This window comes from Copadichromis virginalis, linkage group LG1 (assembly GCF_057382275.1).
Source record: "Copadichromis virginalis isolate Kocher_CV1m ecotype Utaka linkage group LG1, C_Virginalis_male_GT1.1, whole genome shotgun sequence".
In the NCBI taxonomy this organism is placed as follows: domain Eukaryota; kingdom Metazoa; phylum Chordata; class Actinopteri; order Cichliformes; family Cichlidae; genus Copadichromis; species Copadichromis virginalis.
Genome location: NC_140618.1, coordinates 41426157 through 41449227, shown reverse-complemented (window position 1 = coordinate 41449227; position 23071 = coordinate 41426157). Strand labels below are relative to the sequence as shown.

Sequence of the window (23071 nt, the reverse complement as noted above, 5' to 3'; positions counted from 1 at the left end):
AGATTAGAACCATAGTTAGTCCTCCCTCTGTTATATCTTCCAGAAATGGGCAGTGAGTTGCCAGGGACAGTTTCAATGCCAGGAGCTGTTGGATCTGGACCGGTGAGGATGGGTGGAGCCGTCCCAGGTCGTGGGGGCAAGAGGAGATCAGGAGGGTGAGTGTCTTTACTGCTGATATGCTGTGGAAATTAGCTTTAAAATTAAAGGATCAAAAAAGCTTTGTTGGGTCATCAGTCCTTTAAATCCTGTTAGTGTTAAATTTACTGTATTCTGAACTAGTAAATGCAATCGGTGTAATTGTATTGAGGTTTAGGACTGTCGCAGTGTCCTCAATACTGCAGCATAACTGTATTGACACGACAAATTTTCTTATTGTCTTCTGCTTTTAAATGTATCTGCACCTACATGTCTGATTTTGGGCAATGAGTACACCATCAAAGAGCGATTTTTATCACTCCTGGGAACAATGCTAAGCCTCTCTCATCCTCGTTGGAACCGTGCAAGATTTAACACGTTGGTATTTCTAATTCACAGCGGTATGATTACACACTAGACAACTCGCTGCAATAAACTCACCACTTGCTAATTGCAAACTGCTCAGTGGAGTTGGTCCCACTGTGGGACATGGAACTGATTCTTGCTCTGTTGATGCAGCAAGATTCATTGCTATTGATAATGGAAAAATGCAGTAGTTCAGCATTTTCCCATTATCAATAGTAATTATCAACACATTGTGTCTATTGATAATACTTATTGATTTTTCTAAGAAGCGTGGGTGCTCACGTAGTTGCATCCCACAATCTCAATACCAGAAAGACAATCAAGGTTTAAATGAAAAACTAGAAGTTTGGGTGTCTCAAACTTTGAAAGCATATTGTTTAGAAGACTCGTTTATAAGAATAGTTTCTCCGCACAAGATACTATTTGTGAGGTCCAGCTGTTCTCTCTGCAGGAAAAAGCCAACAATGATCGTCCCTTCCATCGAGTTGTGATTCATTAACAGTATTAACTGAAAAAGTAACTGTATACTGTTAATACTGTTCTGTCATTCACAGTTTCTGTGAATATCCTCGCACATTTTATTCTGTGAGTGATAAAATGTGCGAGGATATTTTCTCACCTCTTTATATGAAAAATATTCTAGTGGAAAATGGAAGAAGTTGTTTGAATTTAAAAAGGATTCATTTAGAATGGAACCACATCTCATACTGAAGGCAGACCGCATTAGCATGGAAGTCACAGAATTACAAGAATGATCTGGAATACACATCGATTGCTCTAGACTTTGTATATTTCTGTTTGTTGTACATTAGTTGGTCAGTTTACACTTAACGGTGCACTTAACCCATGCACAGGCAATGTAGAAAGTAAGGTATGGCTCAAGGTTGCGACACAGTTTACTCCTGTCTATGGTGTTCCTGCTGTATGTGCCCAGCTCAGAGTGTATGTGAACGTGTTCACGTGTTTGTGTGGTTTCGAAATGATGTCAAGGTAACGAACAGCTAAAAATCTTCTCTGTTGCCTGCAGACAGTGTGCATAACAGTTTTAATTCTCCAGCAAGTATTCTTAACAGCAAACCCTAACCCTGAAAAAGGGAAATGGGCCCATGCTCCTATTGGCCCACCACTCGCAGGAGGCGCCATAGGGGTTGGTAGCAAAGTGTGTTGGGCGGCGGCCAGAAGCGGAGGCCCTGGCGGACCGACCCCCAACTACCAAAACTAGTGACTGAGACATGGCATGTCACCTCTCTGGTGGGGAGGGAGCCTGTTAGTGCATGAGTTTGACAGAGGTACCAGCGAGATATAGTCTGGCTCACCTCCATGCACGGCCTGGGCTCTGGAACCACTCTCCTGGAGAGAGACTGGACTCTGTCTCAGTCTGGAGTTGACTTTGGTGAAAGGTACCGGGCTGGGGTGGTATCGTACTATCCCCTCGTCTTGCTGCCTGTAATGTGGGGTTTCTCCCAGTGGATGAGAGGGCTTGTTCCCTGCGCCTTTGGTTGGGGAATAGGTCCTGACTGTTGCCTGCACTTCTGCACTGAACCACAGTTTAGAGTACCCAGCTTTCTTGGGGTTCCTGGGTGGGGGTGCTTGAGGGTGCTGGGGACTCTATTGTCCTACTGGGAGACTTCAACGCTCATGTGGGCAACAACAGTGAGACCTGGAGGGGCGTGATTAGGAGGAATGGGCTCCTGGATCTGAACCTGAGCAATGTTTTGTTATTGGACTTCTTTGTAAACCACAGTTTGTCCATAATGAACACCGTATCCGAGCAGAAGTGCACGTGGCACCAAGACACCCTCAGCCGCAGGTCTGGTCATACGATTATAAATTCGAACATCAATCACCAGACCTGTGGCCTAATGTTCTGGACACTCAGGTGAAGAGAGGAGCTGTGCTGTCAACTGATCACCACCTGCTGGGGAAGGATGCTGGACAGACCTGGCGCACCTAAACGTGTAGTGAGGGTGTGCTGGGAACACCTAGCAGAGGCCCCGGCCCACTAGATCTTAAACTCACACCTCCGGCAGAGCGTCAACAGCATCTGAGACTGGGGACACTGAGTCTGCACCTGAGTTCAGCATCTCCAAATTAAAGTGAATAAATAACTGTAAGTGACACTTGACTCACTTTTAGTCACTTACAGTTATTTATTCACCTATTCAGTCAGTTAAATTTTAAAACTGTGTATATACTGTATATTCTGTGTGTGCCTGTTTATGCCCTGTCCTTATCTTCAACGCCATGCTGCTCTGTTGTATCTTAATTGCCCCTCGGGGATAAATAAAGTCCTTCTGATTCTGATTGCTGAAGCTGCTGCACCTAGTGGAAGGCTTTTACTTTGGTGGTCTCAGAATCTCAACACTGCTTTTCACAGAGGGTGTGGTTCTGTTGGCTTCATCAGGTGATGGCCTACAGCTCACATTGGAACGGTTCGCAGCCGAGTGTGAAGCGGTGGGAATGAGACTCGGCACCTCCACGTCTGAGGCCACGGTCCTCAGCCAGAAAAGGGTCGAGTGTCCATTCTGTCTCAAGGACAGATTCTTGCCCCAAGTGGAGGACTTCAAGTATCTTAGGGTCTTGTTCACAAGTGAAGGGAGCAGGGGCAGGGTACCTGATCACAGGCAGGGCCTAGGTGTTGACAGTTCTTACCGTTCAGCTCCTCAGGACTTGCCTGACCCTTTGCAGGTACTTGGTGGTTACAGCTTTCTCAGCGGCCTCTTTGTGGTTCCCATTCACCTGTGGGACTCCTAGGTACTTGTAGCTGTCCTCAATGTCTGCAGTGTTGCCTTCTGGTAGTTCAGTCCACTCATTTCTGACTACATTTGCTTCTCTTCATTACCGTCCGCTGTCTTTGAGTCCAGCTTTGTCCAACCATTGGTAGGTATTCTATCAATGACAAAGGAGCTTTTCTACCTCTTCTTACGAATTACAAATTGCTTGTAATTTGTCGGCCAAACGTAGCTTGTGGCTATGTTCTGATATGTTTATGCAATATTTTAAATTTTTTATTAAAAACATACTTAATTAAATTAAGAAGTGGTAATTCTCTTTCCTGTTGTTGTTTCTCAGAATGGACTTTGATGATGAAGATGGAGAGGGGCCTAGCAAGTTTTCAAGGTGAGAACATTCACAGTAGATGGCACACATACTGTCTGAAATTGTTGAGTACATAGTTCATGAAAACCACACAGTTTTTGTTTCAGGGTACCGGCAGGTGCAATGAGTTGTTAATGGTTTCTTGGAACAAAGTAGCAGTTATGTTGGTTTAAATTGGTCCCTTAATTTGAGGTATCGTTCTAAAAATTCCCATTTTGTTTTGAGAATCCTCCTGATACCCTGTTTGTAACTGATGTGGACACATCGGGACTTTTTTCTTTTACATAAAGGGGACTCGAGTCTTCCTCTCACTGCATCTCAAGTGTCCTCTCACAACTTCCTTTCATTTCAGCCTGTCTTTCATTTGTTCCTTCTAATACAATGTAATGTGTGAGTGTGTAGGATAGTTCTGAAGTATAGCAGTCAGTGCTGTTTGGAGCTGACGGAATCTGTGAAGTTGAACAGTGACAATGGAGAGCAGGAGCTGCTCTCTGCTGGCTACACAAGGAACTGCATTTCATGTCTGATCCATGTGGATTGAGAAAGGCATACCATGAAAGGATGTGCCGCTGCATATGCACATTGTACATCTGCTGTTTCCACTCCAGCATATTCATCGTTGCTTTCTCCCATATGCAACAGCTTTCATTCACCTTGCATCTTATTTCATGACACAAAAGAATGAACTGAAAAAAGGAATTCACTTTTATTTTTGAGGGGGGATGGTGGGTGGGGAGAGCTGGTACTGTTTTAGGCTATAACACCTGAACTGAAGGTTAGAGGGATGAGCAAACACACTGCCCTGTGTACAGGCAGAGTGTGAAAGGTTCTCAGTCAGGTAATATTCCCTGCTAGGGGTTGAATGCGGTCTAATATTTGTTTTAAGAACTGATGAAGGTGACATGTCTTTACAAACAAAATACAAGCTCAAGCAAATACGTCACATTTCCTCCCACACTCACCTTGAGGTTGGACGGTGCAGATTCACCAGTTTAATTATTTAATTTTTCTTTGTTTTTTGTTGGAATCTGAACAACTTAAAGACTTTTACAGATATTGTGGACTTAATTTAATCATAGAAACAATATTCACTAGTGGGTTTGTGGGGTTTTTGCAACTTGCTTATGAGCTATTGTTTGATTGAAATTCTAGTAAATGTTTAGCATGAGATGAGTGGTCCATCAAGATGTTTTCTAGCCTCATGTAGAATTTGACACTAGATGACATTTGAATGCTGGGGTTTATGTGTATTGTAGCGTGCTGTAACATGAAGTGGATCGATACACTAATTTAATTTATTAAACAATTAAAAAGATTGTTAATTTCATTTTAAAAAGGAGGCAAACACCCTCCTGTGTAACTGGGCTCAGTTCGTTGGTGCCTTGACGTGGCAGTAGTAGTGGTTGTGAGTCACTGCTGAGTCAAGTGACAATCCTAAAAACACACATGACCTGAGAAACCATCTTGTTGTCCATTTTTGTACATCAGACTTTGTCGCATTGATCATCAATCTTGAACATGTAATGAAGTATTGCGTGGCAGCTGAATATGGACAGTGAAGCTGCTCTTGATACTTTTCCTGTATCTACATGTTTGTCACGCGTGTTACATGCTGTGTCCTCTCCTTTCTGCAGGTATGATGATGATGATCAGAATCCTGGTGGGGATAAGGAGAGATACGCCAGGTAGGCTTAGCCAGCTGGGCATAAAGAGGATTTTGCATTGATGCAGGGATCAACAGACACTTTGATCCTAACAACAACAAAAACACTTCTGTGTTGTTAGAAATGCTCACAGCGAGTTCCCAAAAAAGATGGCTAAAAATAAAACTGGAAGCATTGAGTTTGTTAAACGCACCCAATTTTAGTACGAGAGAGGTGAGCACAGACATTTTTTCAACAGTTTTAAAAGAGTCAATAATTCCCACTCAGTTTGTAGGTTTTGTTTTTTTAAAACCAGGTCATATTCCAGCAGTTAAACACCTTCTGCTACTGCGAGGTAATCGGAGCACCACATCCAAGATGGCAACACTGAAGTCACTTTTTTAGCCTTATATCCTGTGGCAGGGCTTTGGGATTGTTCAGCGGCGTGTAGAACACGAAGGTCTTTGTTAGACAAACAAAAGGGAACCAAACAAACTAAAAACAGGGAGGTAAAGTTAGACACTGGAATTTGGGGAAAAAGTAAACTTAGTAATGAATTCATACGAAGTTAAAATAATCAAAAATAATCATAAGTAATAAAAAGCAAATTCCAGAATCATGAGGTTTATACTGCAAGTCTTCTCTCCTCTCACAGGGTGCTTCACAGCATGGTCGACGTTCCTGCTACATAACAGAAACGAGCAAGAAGCGCACTTTATCAGCCTTGCATTAAGATTTGGCTTCACTCTGTGTTTTGTTGGCTCTTCATGAGTATAGCCAAACCATAAATGTAAAATATAACTATTATCTGAAGCCACAGAGCCTTAGTTGTACTCTGTGGTTATACCTTTGCTGTTACATCTAACAAGATTTCCAGGATGGTTTTTTCCATACTTGGATTCCCAACATGTGGGACAGATGTAAGCCAAGCCGAGAGCTTCCCTTGTGTGCTGAGCTTATGCAGGCTTGGTATGTTTTATTTTGGTATTGTGCAATTGTCTTGTATTTTATTTTATCCATTTATTTTTCAATTTTTACCCAAAATTTTCTGAGAATCGCGAGTTTCATGAGAATCTGTGAGGTGTCAATAAAAACTGCCAACTTGGCTCCAGCATGATTTTTATGTATATCCACACCGATATGATGGATTTTTTTAAAAACCTTTCTCTGCTGGTAAATCTGTAAAGTCTGCAGCGTAACCTGCTCGATGGAGCACACACAACTTAAAGATTCATTGGTTGTTTTTGTGTCTTCCCCAAATAAAGTGGGACCAGCTAATCTGGCCGTTGTAGACTCGTGTCTGTTTGTATAATAATGGTCAGAGTGCAGGAGATTATGTCCAGGATTAAGACTAATAGGTGTTTTTTACAAATAGAGTACTTAACAATACTTGGAGGAGCCACTGAAGTCCTTAACTGTTTGTGCCCTGTGTTATTGTCACTGCTTTCTTCTTAGATGCATATTTAAACACTGAATTGTTAAAATAAAGAATAATAATTTGACAACAAAGGGCATCTTTGAGATCAAATTGTACAGTTATTCATCTAAAGTTCCAAAACATCCTGATAAGATACATCCCAAGGCTGCAAGGGGTTCTCAACTTGCATCTTCCAAGCACCTAACTGATCTTCTCTCTGTTGTAGAGAGAACCACAGTGAGATTGAGAGACGCCGGCGCAACAAAATGACCCAATACATCACCGAGCTGTCAGACATGGTCCCCACCTGCAGTGCTTTAGCTCGAAAACCTGATAAGCTGACCATCCTGCGCATGGCTGTTTCCCATATGAAGTCCATGAGAGGGACGGGCAACACATCTACCGATGGCGCCTATAAGCCTTCCTTTCTCACGGAGCAGGTACTGCACTGTCAGAGGAGCAAAGCTCTAGCTGCTCACAGCAAAAAGATGGATGGCAGTGGAACTGAAACTGGCATAGAAAAATATTTTTTATTGTGAAATTTCATCACAACAAAATATTCAACAGTCAACTGTTAGTTGAAGTGGGAATGTCTGGGAACAACAGCAAGGATGAGGTTGGCCAAATAAAATCACAGAATGGGGTCAGTGGATGCTGAGGTGGGTGGTGCACAGAGGTCCCCAACTTTCTACACAGTTAATCATTACAGACCTCCAAACCTCACGTGGTCTTCAGATTAGCGTAGAGGAGAAGAGTGAGCTTTGCAGATTGGGTTTCCATGGCCAAGCAGCTGAAAGCAAGCACTACATCACAGAGCGCAATGCAAAGTGTCGAATGCAGGAGAGTAAAACATGCTGCCAGTTGTCTCTAGAGCAGTGATGCGTATTCTCTGGAGTGATGAATCATCCTTCCCCGTCTGGCAATCAGATGGACGAGTTGCTGGGAGAACAGTACTGTCGGACTACACTGTGTAAAGTTTGGTGGAGAGGGGATCATGGTGTGGGGCTGTTTTTGTGTTCTAGTGAATGGAAATCGTAGTGCTTCAGGATAACAAGACATTTTGGACAATTTCATGCTCCCAAAGTTGTAGGAACAGTTTGGGCCCCTTGCTGTTCCAACATTAGTGTGCACCTGTGCACAAAGCAAGATCCATAAAGACGTGGATGAGCGAGTTTGGTGTGAAAGGACTTGACTGGCCAATGTCAGTGTCTGACCTCACAAAGTGCTCCTGGAAGAATGGTCCAAAATTCCCACAAACAGGCACTTAAACCTTGTGGAAAGCTGTTTCAGCTGCAAAGGATGGACGGACAGGATTAAGAATGGGCTGTCACTCAAGTTCATATCTATGTTAAAGGAGACAAGCAAATGCTTTTGACAATATACTGTCTGTCTTCTAGTGTGCAACAAAGACCACTTTTGTTAAAAGAGGTCTTTAAACTGCACTTGGTGACCATTGTGACCAAAAATCTGCACGCTGTAAAATCTCATTCGTTCCCAGAACTAAAAAAAAACAATTATGCAAACTCATTGCCTCAAAAAAACTAAGTAAAGGTTACTTAAGATAACTAAGTTGGGCAATGTACTCATTCTGAGTACACAGTAATAAGATCAACTTGTTGTTCTGACCAACATCTCAAGTTCTACTAAATTAAAAACAGTTTGTGGCTACTTACTGTTTTTCATTTTGCTTACACACAAAGTAAATGCAACAAAATCACACCATGTTTTATCATCCTTGAACTAACAACACTTAATATAAACAAATATGATTCAGAAAGAATAATTAACGTGTTTTGTAATGGAGTTAAAATCAGCCCACTTTCATTTTCAAATGCATTATTATGCCATTCCCAAAAAATGCTGTAAATCTGATATAAACAACCATCCTTATCTGCGGCTGAGTCGTGGAGGCTACCAGCCAAAGCAGAGAACCCCACACCTCCTCCTCCTCCCTGGCCACTTAATCCAGTCTATCCAGGGGAACTCCAGCATGTGTCCTGGTCCTGGGACATGCCTGCAACACCTCACCCAGGAGGCGTCCTTGTCAGATGCCCGAACTATCTCAACTGACTCATTTCGATGTGGATAAGTAGCAGCTGCACATTGATGCAGAGCGGGCACTCCACCCTTTTCTGGCTGAGGACCACGGCCACAGATTTGGAGGTGGTGATTCCAGTGAGGGCTGGAGGCAACCACCTGATGCTTAACCAAGCTTAAGCTGACAGGACATCTCTACAGCTTCATGGCAATTACCATCACAAGAGGCACCAACCGCCTTGCAGTCACAGCTCCTTGCAGCAGCTTCAAGATTCGTAAATCTTGCAAACCACAAACATGTTGAGAAGACGAGAGAGAACAATATGGAGCTGTCGGAATTCCCCATCACTTTCAAGAGTTTCAGACTAGACTAACCAACCTGTGCGCTGCCTGAATTGACTACAAGAAAGGCAATGACTCAGTACCTCACGCATGGATCCTGGAATGCCTAAAAGTATACAAGACCAAAAGGACACTAAGAGCCTTCATTAGAAATTCAGTGGGAATGTGGCCAACAACACCAGAGGACAACTTTAAGCCAAAAGTCAGCATGAAGTGTGGGATTTACCAAGGAGATGCTCTCTCTGTGTGCATAGGCCTGAACCCCCCTCAGCCAAATGATCAACAAGATTGCTGCATTCGATATCCCTGCAGCACATAAGAGCAGGGTGCTAGATGCTAGCAGGCAGGGCATACATAGAACGCCATAACCAAGTGTTATGAAACATCTGCACTGAGTATGGCCTGGAAGTCCTGAGGTCAAAATGGGACACACCCCTTAGGGTGGTTGAGGATGAAGTTAAGATCCTGTGGGACTTCCAGATGCAGGTAAACAAACTGGTGCTGGCAAACCAGGTGAGAGGAAGATGGCTGTAATGAAAAATACACCTACATTAAGAGATGGCAACATCAGGAAGAAGAAACGCAAGAAGCGTGAGAGATTCCAAGTGCAAGCTGGAAACGAGCAGCTGCTTCATGCTGTTTCTGACTTTAATACTGCATCTATTGACAGTCATGCCCTTGCTGCTGTTCTCCCTGCCTGCGGCCATATATGCAGACGGAGCAGCAGCACGGAGCCATGCTACCAGATCTCAATGACTATAGCTCAAAGTAACAGGAAACCTATTTCTTCAACATTACCAGAGCTGTAATTATTTTAAGTTAATCAAGAGTTTCCATCTTCTGATAAACATTTATATCTACTTAAATGCTTTATTAACATTTACTTTTACTCACTACATCTTAATTTGAGTTGAACACATTTTCACTGTGTATTTGGTTGAAATTAGCTTGATTTGTCTTTGTCTATTTGTTTGTGCTTCTTGGTTAATCAACCTTTCTTTCCCTGTAGGAACTAAAGCACCTGATCTTGGAGGCGGCGGATGGCTTCCTGTTTGTGGTTGCTGCAGAGACGGGTCGGGTCATCTATGTATCGGACTCGGTGACACCAGTGCTGAACCATCCCCAGTCTGAGTGGTTTGGCAGCACTCTGTACGAGCAGGTCCACCCTGATGATGTGGACAAATTGAGGGAACAGCTCAGCACCTCAGAGAACTCCATGACAGGTAGAGAAAGGATCGTCACAAATAATTCTTGCAGCTTGACGTGTTGTACTTTTGATCATTGTTGTTTCGTAAAATGATTTGAGCAGCAGAGCGTCTTTACAACCACCTGCTACACACACTCACCACCTGTCAGGCTGCACTACGCTTACCTTTTAGAACAAGTAACACTCTGATATTCATCACGGTCTGAAGGGTTCGCTCTTATTCTGAAAAGATTTGTTGATGAGACTTCATAGACTGGATTCATCATAACACAGTACGACAGAAGTGGTTGATCTGGCCAGCTGATCATCTCAACCCAGCGGCATAAGGCTTGAGTCACAAACATTTGGGTTTCCTTCTCATTCTGTTCTGACATTTTTGATTCGTACCACCATTTAAGCTTCAGGTCCAGTTGAAACCGTCCTACAGCCAGCTATGTTTTGGTTATTTATTTGTGAAGCTCCACAGTTTGGAGTCACTGTCACGCGGGGAGATCACAGGTGGGTTCTTGCTGTTTGGAAGATGAGCAGCTTTCTTCAATCTACCACTCCTCTCCACCTCGCAGAACTGAGTGTCATTATTGTAACGTTGGACACAGAGGAAGAATCAAAATGGGGAGAAGAGGAGAACATTTAAGATTAGGGTGGAATATTTATCAAAGGCATTTTAATTTAGCATTTAGAAATGGAACTCTGAAACTATTATTAAGATTTAGGTCTGGTTTAAATCTGCTGTTAATCTTTCTTATATTTGGTGTTACATTATAATTCTAGCTGCATACATATGATGTATTTAAAGCTGAAAGACTGACAGTAACATTGGAACTCTAAAAACCTCTGCAATACTTGGATTGCTCACTTGAGGGCAGCATTGTTTTCTTAAACCTCCTTCTGCAGACTGTAGTCTGGATCACCACAAAGCGTGCCTGTTGGTCTGTGCGTGGACTCCAGAGCGCCTCTGAACACCCAGCAGTACTGTGTAATCCACGTAACCCAGTAATCCCCGTGTCGAGCTCTGGCAGATGAAAACACACCAGAATGCACGCGTACACAAGCACATGAGCACACGCGCACAGCCTTTGAAGTCACTGGGTTGAGTTTAATTCACTCCTCTTCTTCTCCTCCTCATCGTGTGCGTGGCTGCATGGTTTTCCAGTTTGTTGATGTGGAAGGACTGAACAATATCCGTCAGCTCCCAGTAGACCAAAACTCTCCAAAGGAGTTGCTGATGTCTGTAGCTCATTGCAGAAAGTTGATTATTTTTGGTGAGAAGGTCGTAGTACAGTTCACATCTTTCTTTTTTTTTATTATGGCACACAAAAATATTAATGCTATTTTTCTATTCATATTTAGTTTAGCCCAGTACACTTTGTGGAAGTCCCCAGAACCACATCCCAGTCACTTTTAATGAGGATATGTCCTTCAACTAGTACCTGCCAGTATTTCTAACATACCAATACAATACGTCTCGGTCGTTGTGTCCTTGGGCGAGACACTTCACCCGTTGCCTACTGGTGGTGGTCAGAGGGCCCGGTGGCGCCAGTGTCCGGCAGCCTCGCCTCTGTCAGTGCGCCCCAGGGTGGCTGTGGTTACAATGTAGCTGCCATCACCAGTGTGTGAATGTGTGTGTGAATGGGTGGATGACTGGATGTGTAAAGCACTTTGGGGTCCTTAGGGACTAGTAAAGCGCTATATAAATACAGGCCATTTACATTTGTCTCTGAGTGATGCTGAAATACAACAAATACTTTTGCATTTGTTGCTTCTAGACTCATCTGTTGTAATTCCTTATCTCACTATTCTAAAAGCTCCCTGAAAATCCTTCAGTTGACCCATAACATCCTGGAAGTTTTTCCTTACTAGAGTTTTTAAAAGTAAAATCGAAGGCAGAGCCTTCGGCTGTCAGGCTTGTGGAAACAGCTCCCAGCTTGGATTTAAGAGACGAGTACAGTCTTTGATTATGATTATCAGAATGCTGGTGGCAGCGTGGTGTTCGACGGGTAGCACTGTTGCTACACAGGAAGAAGCTCCTGCGGCGTTTGTGTGTGGAGTTTGCAGACATGGGGCGAACATGTGTGGCAGAGGGTTAGGGTTAGAGCAGGGGTGTCAAACTCAAATACACAGTGGGCCAAAATTCAAAACTGGAACAAAGTCGCGGGCTAACATTAATATTTATTGGAAAACAAATCTTCCTCCAGATATGAGAATGAATCTTTTCTTATGGACTCAAACAAGTTTTGCTGAAAAACTGAATATGGAACAAGCAAAGCTTAATACTAAACAATATATATATTAGCTGTATAATACCAGTAGGCCAGCTCTGATAGTCATTTGGTATGGCTTCGCGGGCCAAATGTAATTAGGCTGCGGGCCAAATTTGGCCCGCGGGCCAGAGTTTGATACCTATGGGTTAGGTGGTTCTAGACTGACTGCAGGTGTGAGTGATGGTCTGCCTCTCCCTGTGACGGTATTTTGGTGTACCCGGCTGCTCACCCGGTAACATCTGGCCCAGGGATCGAAGCAAACTTCCTGCACTCCTTCCTGAACTACAGCTGCACCTGTAGTTTTTAGTAGAGATGGCACGATACCACTTTTTTATGTCCGATACCGATATCATAAATTTGGATATCTGCCGATACCGATATGAATCCGATATAGTGTTTTTTAATCAACAAAACTGTTTTTTTTAATATCTTGCTGCATTTTGTATAAGTTCATACTCAAGTTTAAAACAACAACAACACTAAAGCTATTCTGTTATACCTGTATGCAAAAAAAATATTTCATAGTTCAGCAATACTGATCAATCTAATAAACTTAAACCTACACCATCCTCCCTATTCTGGTATTTTAAAGAGTACTTAGCGTAAATATTAAGCAACCTAACTAATAGGGTTCCAACTCCCAGCAACAACAAAAATAAATAAAAAAAATAGGGAACCACCCCTCACGCTCCACCTCATGATGCTTAATCGACGTAATCAACCTTAATTTGATGCAGTGTGAAAAAAAATGCACAGAAATCAATTATTTTTCAAGAAATATTAAATAGATTCAACATCTTTCTTCAACAAAATTGCAACTGCACAGATGGTACCTTCCCAAAGTAAAAAGTACTATAGCTTACTAGGGTATATATTAGACTTAATAGTCACTATATACAGTAATTGACTTCTATTCATTTTACATCAAATTAAAACTTTGGGTGTCAGATAATTATTTATTAAAAGCTCGACATTTTAAATGAGAATAAGAAAGAAAAGTATGTCTTTGTGCCCCCTTTTCCCTGTTCATGCCCTATCGGCCCCCCTGGCTAAACTTTGCTAGCTCCGCCCCTGCACAGTTACCAGCCGTCAGCTGTAGAAAAAGATCCTCGAGTAGAAAGTAATAATAAATAAATTCTAACAACAGCTGATCAAGCTTAAACGTGCTGCTGTTGTTCAGCCGCTGGTTTCCTCTTTCTGGTGCAAAGTGGGCCAAAAACAAACCAGAGAGACGATCAGCTGATCATTGATCAGTTTCATGATTGAAGTAGCAGCAAGAAGAGGCAGTCGCTCCATATATCGCTTGTTAAGCTTAACGCAGGAATGCTTTACATTCAGAGATGAACTTACACACTTGCTTTACTTCTCTCGGGGATAACTTTGTCGGAGATGAAATGCCAGGTTGCTAGCGAAGCTCCACATGCTATCCAGACCACCGACAGGTCCCGCATGCCACAGCCGCTCTATCACGTGATGCATACTGCTCCCACGTGCTAACGTTCTGAGGTGAGTTACGGTGTGTTGCAAGTTTTGTGAGGTGCTTTCGTGATATTTAATGGATCGGATTACATTTTTTATTTTTCTCCGATATCCGATCCAGTAATTTAGGTCAGTATCGGACCGATACGTAATATCGGATCGGTCCATCTCTAGTTTTTAGTTTGTCCTGTTTGTTGTATGTGGTGCTGCTCACGGGGGATCAGCTGGTTATTTGTGTGTCTAATATAATACCTTAGAGCAGTAGTTCCCAAACTACCGTACGCGTACCCTCGGGGGTACGCAAGTGGCTGTAGGGGGTACGCGTGGGTTGGGGTTGGAGTGGGGATCAAAAGTTTTAAAAGCCGAAATTTGCGCTAATGCAGTTTTTTTTGCCTGTCAAATACATGACTATATACCACCCTCCGGTGTTCAGCAAAAAAATAGCTCTGACAAAATACATGGGCGTGATTTGCCCAAATGACTGACACCTAACAGTTGAAGTTGCCTCCAAGCATTCAGTGCAGCGCGAAAATGGACAAGTGGTTAACAAGAAAAAAAGGCCCTACCACAGAGACACCGGCCACAACAACCAATAAGCTCATATCTGAAGATGCATTTTCCAGTGACCGCACAGGTGATTGTTCAACAACAATGTGTTCGTCAGATTTGGATGCTAGCAGTGCTAGCAGGGATGTATCTGTGGTTACCAGCCAAGTGGCTAGCATAGCTGGAGCCAGCCATGTGGAAAGTGATGAAGTGTCTGATGCGGAGCGTCAAAGTGGGAGAAAGCATGACAGCACGGACTGTAACACAACCTCATCAAAGAAGCGCAAATATGATGACAATTATATTTCGCTGGGGTTTACGTGTATAAATATTGGTGGATTTCCCCGGCCACAGTGTGTTATTTGTGCAAAAGTATTGTCTCAGAACTCAATGAAACCTTCACTTTTGCGCAGACATTTAGAGACAAATCATCCCCATTTGAAAAATAAACCAAGGGAATATTTTGAGCGACAGCTAAAATCACTTTCAACAAGTAAAACCTGCATTCAGGTGCCAGATCTTATGAATAAAAACAGACTACAAGCATCTTACATGGTCAGTTACAGAGTGGCTAAAAACAACAAACCCCACGCTATTGTGGAGGACCTCATTCTCCCTGCTGCTTTAGATATGGTAGGGACAATGTTGGGGGAAAAGGCAAAAAAGACGATACAGTCCATTCCATCATCAAACAATACTGTCTTACGGCGCATCAATGCAATGTCAGAAAATGTTTTACAGCAGCTACTTCTGCGCATACGCCACAGTGAATGTTATGCAATACAGCTAGATGAGTCCACGGATGTGGCTGGCCTGGCGCATCTTCTCGTATATGTGCGCTACATTCATGAAGGAACCATCAAGGAGGACATGCTGTTCTGTAAACCGCTGGAACAAAGGACAACTGCCGCAGATATTTTTCAAAAGCTGGACACATTCATGAACACACATGGACTCGTGTGGGACAGATGTGTTGGCATCTGTACTGATGCGCACGGGCCATGACTGGGAGACACGGAGGTGTGGTTTCGCGTGTGCAAGCAGTCGCGCCAGATGCCTCCTGGGTACACTGCAGCATCCACCGAGAGGCTCTTGCTGCAAAGGGAATACCTGTCCGTTTGAAACATGTTTTGGACACGAGTGTAAAAATGGTTAACTTTGTGAAAGCCAGGCCGCTGAACTCCCGCTTATTTGCTGCGTTGTGCAATGAGATGGGCAGCGAGCATGAGACATTATTACTCCACACAGAGGTTCGCTGGCTATCTAGAGGGAAAGTGCTGACCCGTTTCTTTGAGTTGAGGGATGAACTTAAAGTTTTCTTCAGTAACCATCCCTTTGAGCTGTCTGAACATTTGCATGATGAAGAGTACCTTACCTGCATGGCTTATCTGTGTGATATATTTTCTCGTCTGAACGAGCTCAATCTCGGATTACAAGGCGTTTCTGCAACTATATTCAATGTTCAAGATAAAGTTGAGGCCATGATAAAGAAGTTAAACCTTTGGAAGAACTGCTTGGATACAAACAACACTGAAGTCTTTCCTGTGCTGCATGATTTTCTGTGCTCTAATGATCTCACACTATCTAAAAGTGTAAAGCGCGAATGTAACGTGCACCTTGAGGAGCTGGCGGTGCAGTTACGCCGATACTTCCCAGAGACGGACGGCTCAAATGATTGGATACGTCACCCGTTCACCGCCGTGCCTACTTCGTTATCACCGTCTGACCAGGAGAGCCTAATTGAAATCGCCACAGATGGATCTCTAAAAGTTGAACACGCTCAAAAGAACCTGGCGGATTTCTGGATAGGGCTGCGCACTGAACAGCCCGCGCTGGCTAAGCGCGCTGTCAAGACTCTGATGCCTTTCGCCACCACATACTTATGCGAAAAGGGATTTTCTGCTTTAACAAACATGAAAACAAAATACAGAGCAAGACTTTGTGTGGAAAACGATTTAAGACTCAGCCTTTCCCAAATTGAGCCAAACAATTGAAGAGCTGTGTGCCTCTGCTCAAGCACATCCATCACATTAAATAAAGTTCTGTTTAATGAAAGTTCATGGCCTTTATGCTCTCGACAAAAAAGTGAATTCTAATAAATCCTTTGATACACTGCTAGTATTAAGTAGTAAAGTTTGTTATTAAAACTCTGTCATTACTAAAAAATATTGATAAATTCATTTGGTGGTGAGAAATAATCGACTGTGCAGTATTTATCTTTATGCATGCGATATTGCAATGTATTTATAGACACTAATTAAGAGTCGTTCGTAGTAGGGGGTATGCGGCTGAGGGTGACATGTCTCAAGGGGTACGTGGCTGGAAAAAGTTTGGGAAGCACTGCCTTAGAGTATAAAGCAGTTTGAAGGTGTGTTGTACCTTATGATAGCTGAATCTCTGGTCCTTAACCGAGACGTTGTTGGGTTCTTTTGTGACGAGTGAGTTGGTCCACGTTTACTATGGTGCTTAACCTTCTTTCCTCTGTATGGATCATTAAGTTTGTGTGTAAAAAATCTAATATCACAATATGTTTACATAACCTCCAAAAACTGTTATCTTCAACCACTTACTGCCTAAAGTTGCACTGCTGTACTCATTCAAATGGACCCTTCATTACTTTTTTCTACTTTGAATAAAAAAAAATCTGAATGAATTGAAATGTGTGTTTTTTTTGTTTTTTTTTTACCATCAGCTGCACTCAGACTTTCTGTGGTCAGCACCTTTAAGAACCAAAAATCATCAAAAGTACGTCAAGCAAGAAGTCATGAGACAAAATTAAAAGCGAAATAAAAAGGCACTCTTTTGTGTTTATAACAATAGTGAAAAAAACCATCTTTTTCTTTGTGTAAGCCACTAACCTGCCACTGTGAGAGCTTTGTCCAGTGTTTCTTTAAACTACCGTAACTCTTGAACAGCTTGAGTGATCTTAAAAATTCCAACATAATTAATGATGCATTTACAGCATGAGGGGGAAAAACTCGACGTGAATTTTTTCCGCTTAAGCACTTTATACTTGATGGGTACGATAAAGCCGTCATATGTGGGGAAAACTCAGGATTCCTTGAGTATATTAAATATATAACGCCCACCCCCAGTGTGAATATCCAGTCAGCTTCATGGTTTCTGGATACTAAAAGTAATGAACTGCATTTCTGAGAGGTCGGTGAAGTTGCTTTTTTCTGGCCGTCTCAGTAATCAGCTTTCTCTTCAAGCCTTCAATTCGAATGTCTCTCTTTTCATCCCCGTCTCAGTGCCAGTGAAGAGAATTGGTTGAGGGATTTAATGTGCACTTAGATCCCACAAGTGGTTTGATGTCAGTCACAGGACGATTAATTAGGCTTTTTACTGCAGCTTTATTGAAACACTCATTCTAGATACAACAGACTGATTGGATATTGCTAAAATGGCAGTATTGATGTTGATCAAACAAACATTTTACTCTGAATAGATTCTGATCTCAAGGTCCTGCATGGATCTACTCCCCAGAAACTGACCCAATGCCATTTGTTTGGTTCATTACCACAGAGGAAATCAGTAAACGCGTTCTTTTGAATGTGATAAAGGATGAGCCTGTACTCACTGCTGCTGTCAAAGCAAAAGTACACAAGTACACCTTAGCTTCACTGTGTTTGAGCCATCACTTACAATCAATAGAGACAGACCCGCCTGCTGCCACTCATAAAACTACAAAATGTCCACTTGATGCGTTTTTCTGTCATGAAACACTGTGGCACTCAGGATTAGCACCCAGATGCTTCAAACTGCTTTAAAGCTGATTTCAAAATGAAAAACAAAGCAGTGCTGGACCGAACGTAAAAGAGCAAAAAACACAGAACACTGGGCGAAAGACCCAGGACCGTGGCAGTGTTGTTGCAGACTATACATGTGTAATATTATTATTAAAGATGTTGTTTGTGTGTCAACAGGGCGAATTCTGGACCTGAAGACGGGAACGGTGAAGAAGGAAGGACAACAATCCTCCATGAGGATGTGCATGGGCTCCCGACGCTCCTTCATATGCCGAATGAGGTGTGTGTGACCAAGTTGTTTTTTGGGGAGGGGGGATTTTGATTTTGTGCCTTTCGAGCACCCAAAAGTCAAGACTGCTGTGGGCTACCTAAAAACCAAAACTTCCAGTGGGCCCACCCAAATATACATACTTAAATTTCAGCTACGACCTTTGTGGCCCTCCAGAGCCCCAGCCCACAAATGACTGCACTATAGAGCAGTGCATTGAACTTATATTACAGCACATAAGACAAAGTCGGACAACCATTCAAAATGATAGTACAGTAACGACTGGGTTAAGCTTCATATGCACGGTTATGGAGTAGATGGTGGGATGTTTAGCTTGGCCGTTAGTGTGATTTTACTAGTTTCTCTGGGTTTAATTCCAGATGAGTTTTACTTGTCAGATTGTTTACATATATAATGTAAACGTGATCCATGGAATTTTTCAAGTGGTTACTTTTTAGTGATCACTGCATCAGTCATTTATTTGGGTAATGTTAAAGTGTTTGGGGAAAGCAGGGTAGTCTGATGTAAGGCCAAATCTGCTCTTTCATTGCTTTCAACTTGAGCTTGCATGTCAGCAGACTGAAATCTGTTGAAATGCAAGCGAGCACAGATGAAGTGATTCTTAGCAGCGTTTGATGTATTGTAGCAGGAAGGGAGCGTCTCTGTTTTTTCTACTTTGTTGTTTTAGTCTTTGCTGCGTTGCCCCTGGATCCCTTTAGAAATAGGTCATCTCAGACCTATAGGGCAGTGGTGAGACCAAGATTGAGACTTGCGTTCAGTGTAATATCTATTGAGATGTTGAGGTTGCTGACGAAAGGAAATGGAAGCCTGGTTATAATGATGTGTCTCTACGCCTCCCTCTAATCACTGCAGCGTTAGTCCACACAATAGCAATAGCAGCCTGTTAAGTGCAGAGTGCAGTCACTTATCCTGCAACCACAACAGCCTCCCTACTGTGTTAGGAGCTATAAAAAGGTAACACTGACAATGACATCTAATTTAAACCGGGACAGTTAATGGATGTGTTTATACCAGAAATATAAGATGCAAATCTAGCTCCAGAGCAGATCCCATAAACGTCACATCAGAAAGAAGTTAAGCGGTCACAGAAATGGTTGGGGATCTGTCATTGTTGTGAGACTTTTACATCAATGTGGGCAGAGTAGAGCACTGCTTTATTACCACTGGTAAGCTGTTTACTGACAGCACAGTTTGTCTAAATGTGCCTATGAGACACCTTATAGGAGGTGTAGTCCATGTAAAGCTATGTGAATAAAACAGTGATATTTTCTTTTGATCAGAATCAGAATCAGAATACTTTATTGATCCCTGGGGGAAATTATTTTTTGTTACAGTGCTCCATTTTAAACCAACATTAAGACAAGACAGACAATACGCTAACTAAGAATAGTACAATATATACATATATATACATACATACATACATAAGTCACTCATAGATAAATAGTTGGAAAAGAAACATGTGTAGCTGTAGCAGCAAACAGTGTGTTAAGTGGATGCGTTGTACAGGGAGATGGCCACAGGCAGGAATGATTTCCTGTGTCGTTCAGTGGTGCATCATGGGTAATCTCAGTCTCTCACTGAACGAGCTCCTGTGACTGACCAACATGTCATGGAGTGGGTGGGAGGTGTTATCCAACATTGTCTTTATCTTGGACAGCATCCGCCTCTCCGACACCACCTTGAGGGAGTCCAGCTCCATCCCCACAACATTGCTGGCCTTACGGATCAGTTTATTAAGTCTGTTGGCATCTGCGACCCTCAGCCTGCTCCCCCAGCATGCAACAGCATAGAGGATCGCACTGGCCACCACAGACTCATAGAAAATCCTCAGCATTTTCTGGCAGATGTTGAAGGACCTCAGTCGCCTCAAAAAATAGAGACGACTCTGGCCCTTCCTGTAAAGTGCTGTGGTGTTTTTAGCCCAGTCCAGTTTATTGTCAATGTGAACTCCAAGGTATTTATAGTCCTCCACAATGTCAACACTGACCCCCTGGATTGAAACAGGGGTCAAGTGTTTCCTGGTCTTCCTGAAGTCCACGATCAGTTCCTTGGTCTTTGCCACGTTGAGCTGCAGATGATTCTGCTCACACCACGTGACAAAGGAGTCGACCACAGCCCGGTACTCTGTCTCATCATCCCTGCTGATGCATCCAACCACCGCAGAGTCATCAGAAAACTTCTGAAGATGGCAGGTCTCTGTGCAGTGGCTGAAGTCTGTGGTGTAGAGGGTGAAGAGGAAGGGGGAGAGGACAGTCCCCTGTGGTGCCCCTGTGTTGCTAATCACCTTGTCAGACACACACTGTGGGAGACGTACATATTGTGGTCTTCCTGTCAGGTAATCAACAATCCAGGACACCAGAGAAGCATCCACCTGCATCGCTGCTAACTTATCACCCAGGAGGGTCGGCCTGATGGTGTTGAAAGCACTGGAAAAGTCAAAAAACATGACCCTCACAGTGCTCGCGGGCTGGTCCAGATGGGTGTAGACACGATTGAGCAGGTAGATGATGGCGTCCTCTGTTCCGAGACGAGGCTGATAAGCGAACTGAAGGGGATCCAGATGTGGTCTTACTATGGGTCGCAGCTGGTCCAGGATGAGCCTTTCCAGGGTCTTCATGATGTGGGAGGTCAGTGCCACGGGCCTGTAATCCTGGGGGCCACTGGGACGAGGCGTCTTTGGTACAGGGACGAGGCATGATGTCTTCCACATCACCGGGACCCTCTGCAGACTCAGACTCAGCATAAACAGTTTATGAAAGACTCCACACAGCTGGGGGGCACAGGTCTTGAGGACAAGGGGACTCACTCCGTCTGGTCCAGCAGACTTGCCTGAGTGAAGTCTCCTCATTTGCATCTCAACCTGGTATTGAGTGAAGGTGATGGGTGGGGGAGGGGTGTCAGGAATCTCACAGGAGGCAACATGTGAAGAGAGAGGCTGGCACAGTGGTGTGGCTCTGGATTCCAGGCTGACTGCAGGTGAGGTTGTGGGGGTGGGAGCAGACACTGTGGTGTCGAATCTATTGAAAAACAGATTCAACTCGTCGGCTCTATTCTCACCTCCCTCAGCTCCCCTGCTGTTGGTTGGCCTGAATCCAGTGATGGTCTTCATGCCCCTCCACACCTCTCTCATGCTGTTCTGCTGGAGTTTCCACTCCAGCTTCCTCCTGTAATTGTCCTTAGCCTCTCTGATCTTGTCCTTTAGTAACACCTGGACCTTCCTCACCTCCTCTTTGTTGCCCCCTCTGAAAGCCCTCTTCTTGTTGTTGAGGAGGGCTTTGATGTCCTTAGTCACCCACGGCTTGTTATTTGGGTAACAATGAACAGTCTGAGCTGGAACAATGGAGTCGGTGCAGAAAGTTATGTAGCCTGTGATACACTCAGTAAGCCCATTGATGTCCTCGGCGTGAGGCTCACAGAGTGTTTCCCAGTCGGTCACCTCGAAACAGCCCTGTAGTTCCGCTATTGCCTCCTCTGACCACCTCCTAACAGTCCTGGTGGTCACAGGTTCCCTCCTCACAATTGGCACATAGCGGGGGGTGAGGTGAATCAGGTTATGATCTGACCTACCAAGTGGGGGGAGGGAGGAGGAGCTGTATGCATCCTTGACGTTAGCATACAGTAAGTCTAAAGTTTTCTCTCCCCTGGTGGGACAGTCCACATATTGTTTGAATGTTGGTAGTGTATTGTCCAGTGATACATGGTTGAAGTCACCCGAGATCACAATAAAGGCACTCGGGTGCTGAGTCTGTAGCCGAGCTATGGCAGAGTGGATAGTGTCACATGCAGCTGTGGGGTTAGCAGAGGGGGGAACATAGACAGCCACCAAGATGACGTGAGAGAATTCCCTGGGTAAATAATACGGCCTGAGTCCAACAGCACACAGTTCAGTGTCAGGGCAACAAATCCTTTCTTTGATTGTTATGTTGGCAGGGTTACACCACCGGTTGTTAACTAAAACAGCAAGCCCACCTCCTTTACGCTTACCGCTAGCGATGCTGTCCCTGTCCGCCCGAACAGTGTGGAAGCCTTCCACGGAAGCATTCTCATCGGGAATGACCTGGTGCAGCCATGATTCGGTGAAACACATCAGGCTACACTCTCGGTATTCCCTCTGACTCCGTACCAGTGCTGAGAGCTCGTCGATTTTACTTGCCAACGATCGCACATTACCCATCACGATAGACGGCAGACACGGTTTAAACCTCCTCCTCGCTTCGAGCCTCCGCTGTCTCACCGTCACCTTTTTTCTTCTCTTCTGTCCTTGACCTCTGCATCCCCGATGTGTTTTCCTCCAAATTTCAGCTGGTACTTCTGCGGGCACTTCTGCGGGCCTGGCCAGCGAGCCGGCCGGCATCAGGGCGATCAGCTGATCTCTGGAGTAAACAGTCCGTGCGTGTAGGAGATGTGCCGCGGTCCCGTTCCATGATAAAAGTAACAGTTCCACGGCCACCAGAAGAACAAAAACTCTCTCAATCCACATGATTGAGTAAGAGATAGA

General features: G+C 43.8%; 1 protein-coding gene across 6 annotated transcripts in view; it reads left to right on the top strand.

Moving 5' to 3' along the window:
- The window catches only part of arnt2 (aryl-hydrocarbon receptor nuclear translocator 2), a 70739-nt gene that overhangs the window by 8007 nt on the left and 39661 nt on the right, over positions 1–23071 (top strand). For 4 of the 6 annotated variants that reach the window (XM_085463405.1, XM_085463414.1, XM_085463422.1 and 1 more), the window contains exons 2-6: positions 44–155; positions 3574–3621; positions 6887–7100; positions 10049–10262; positions 18459–18561. In XM_085463405.1, the coding sequence (XP_085319531.1) occupies positions 44–155; positions 3574–3621; positions 6887–7100; positions 10049–10262; positions 18459–18561 (691 nt within the window). Of the gene's footprint in view, positions 1–43; positions 156–3573; positions 3622–5234; positions 5286–6886; positions 7101–10048; positions 10263–18458; positions 18562–23071 lie in introns of all 6 variants that reach the window. The other 2 variants (XM_085463439.1, XM_085463447.1) reach the window with 1 other exon arrangement.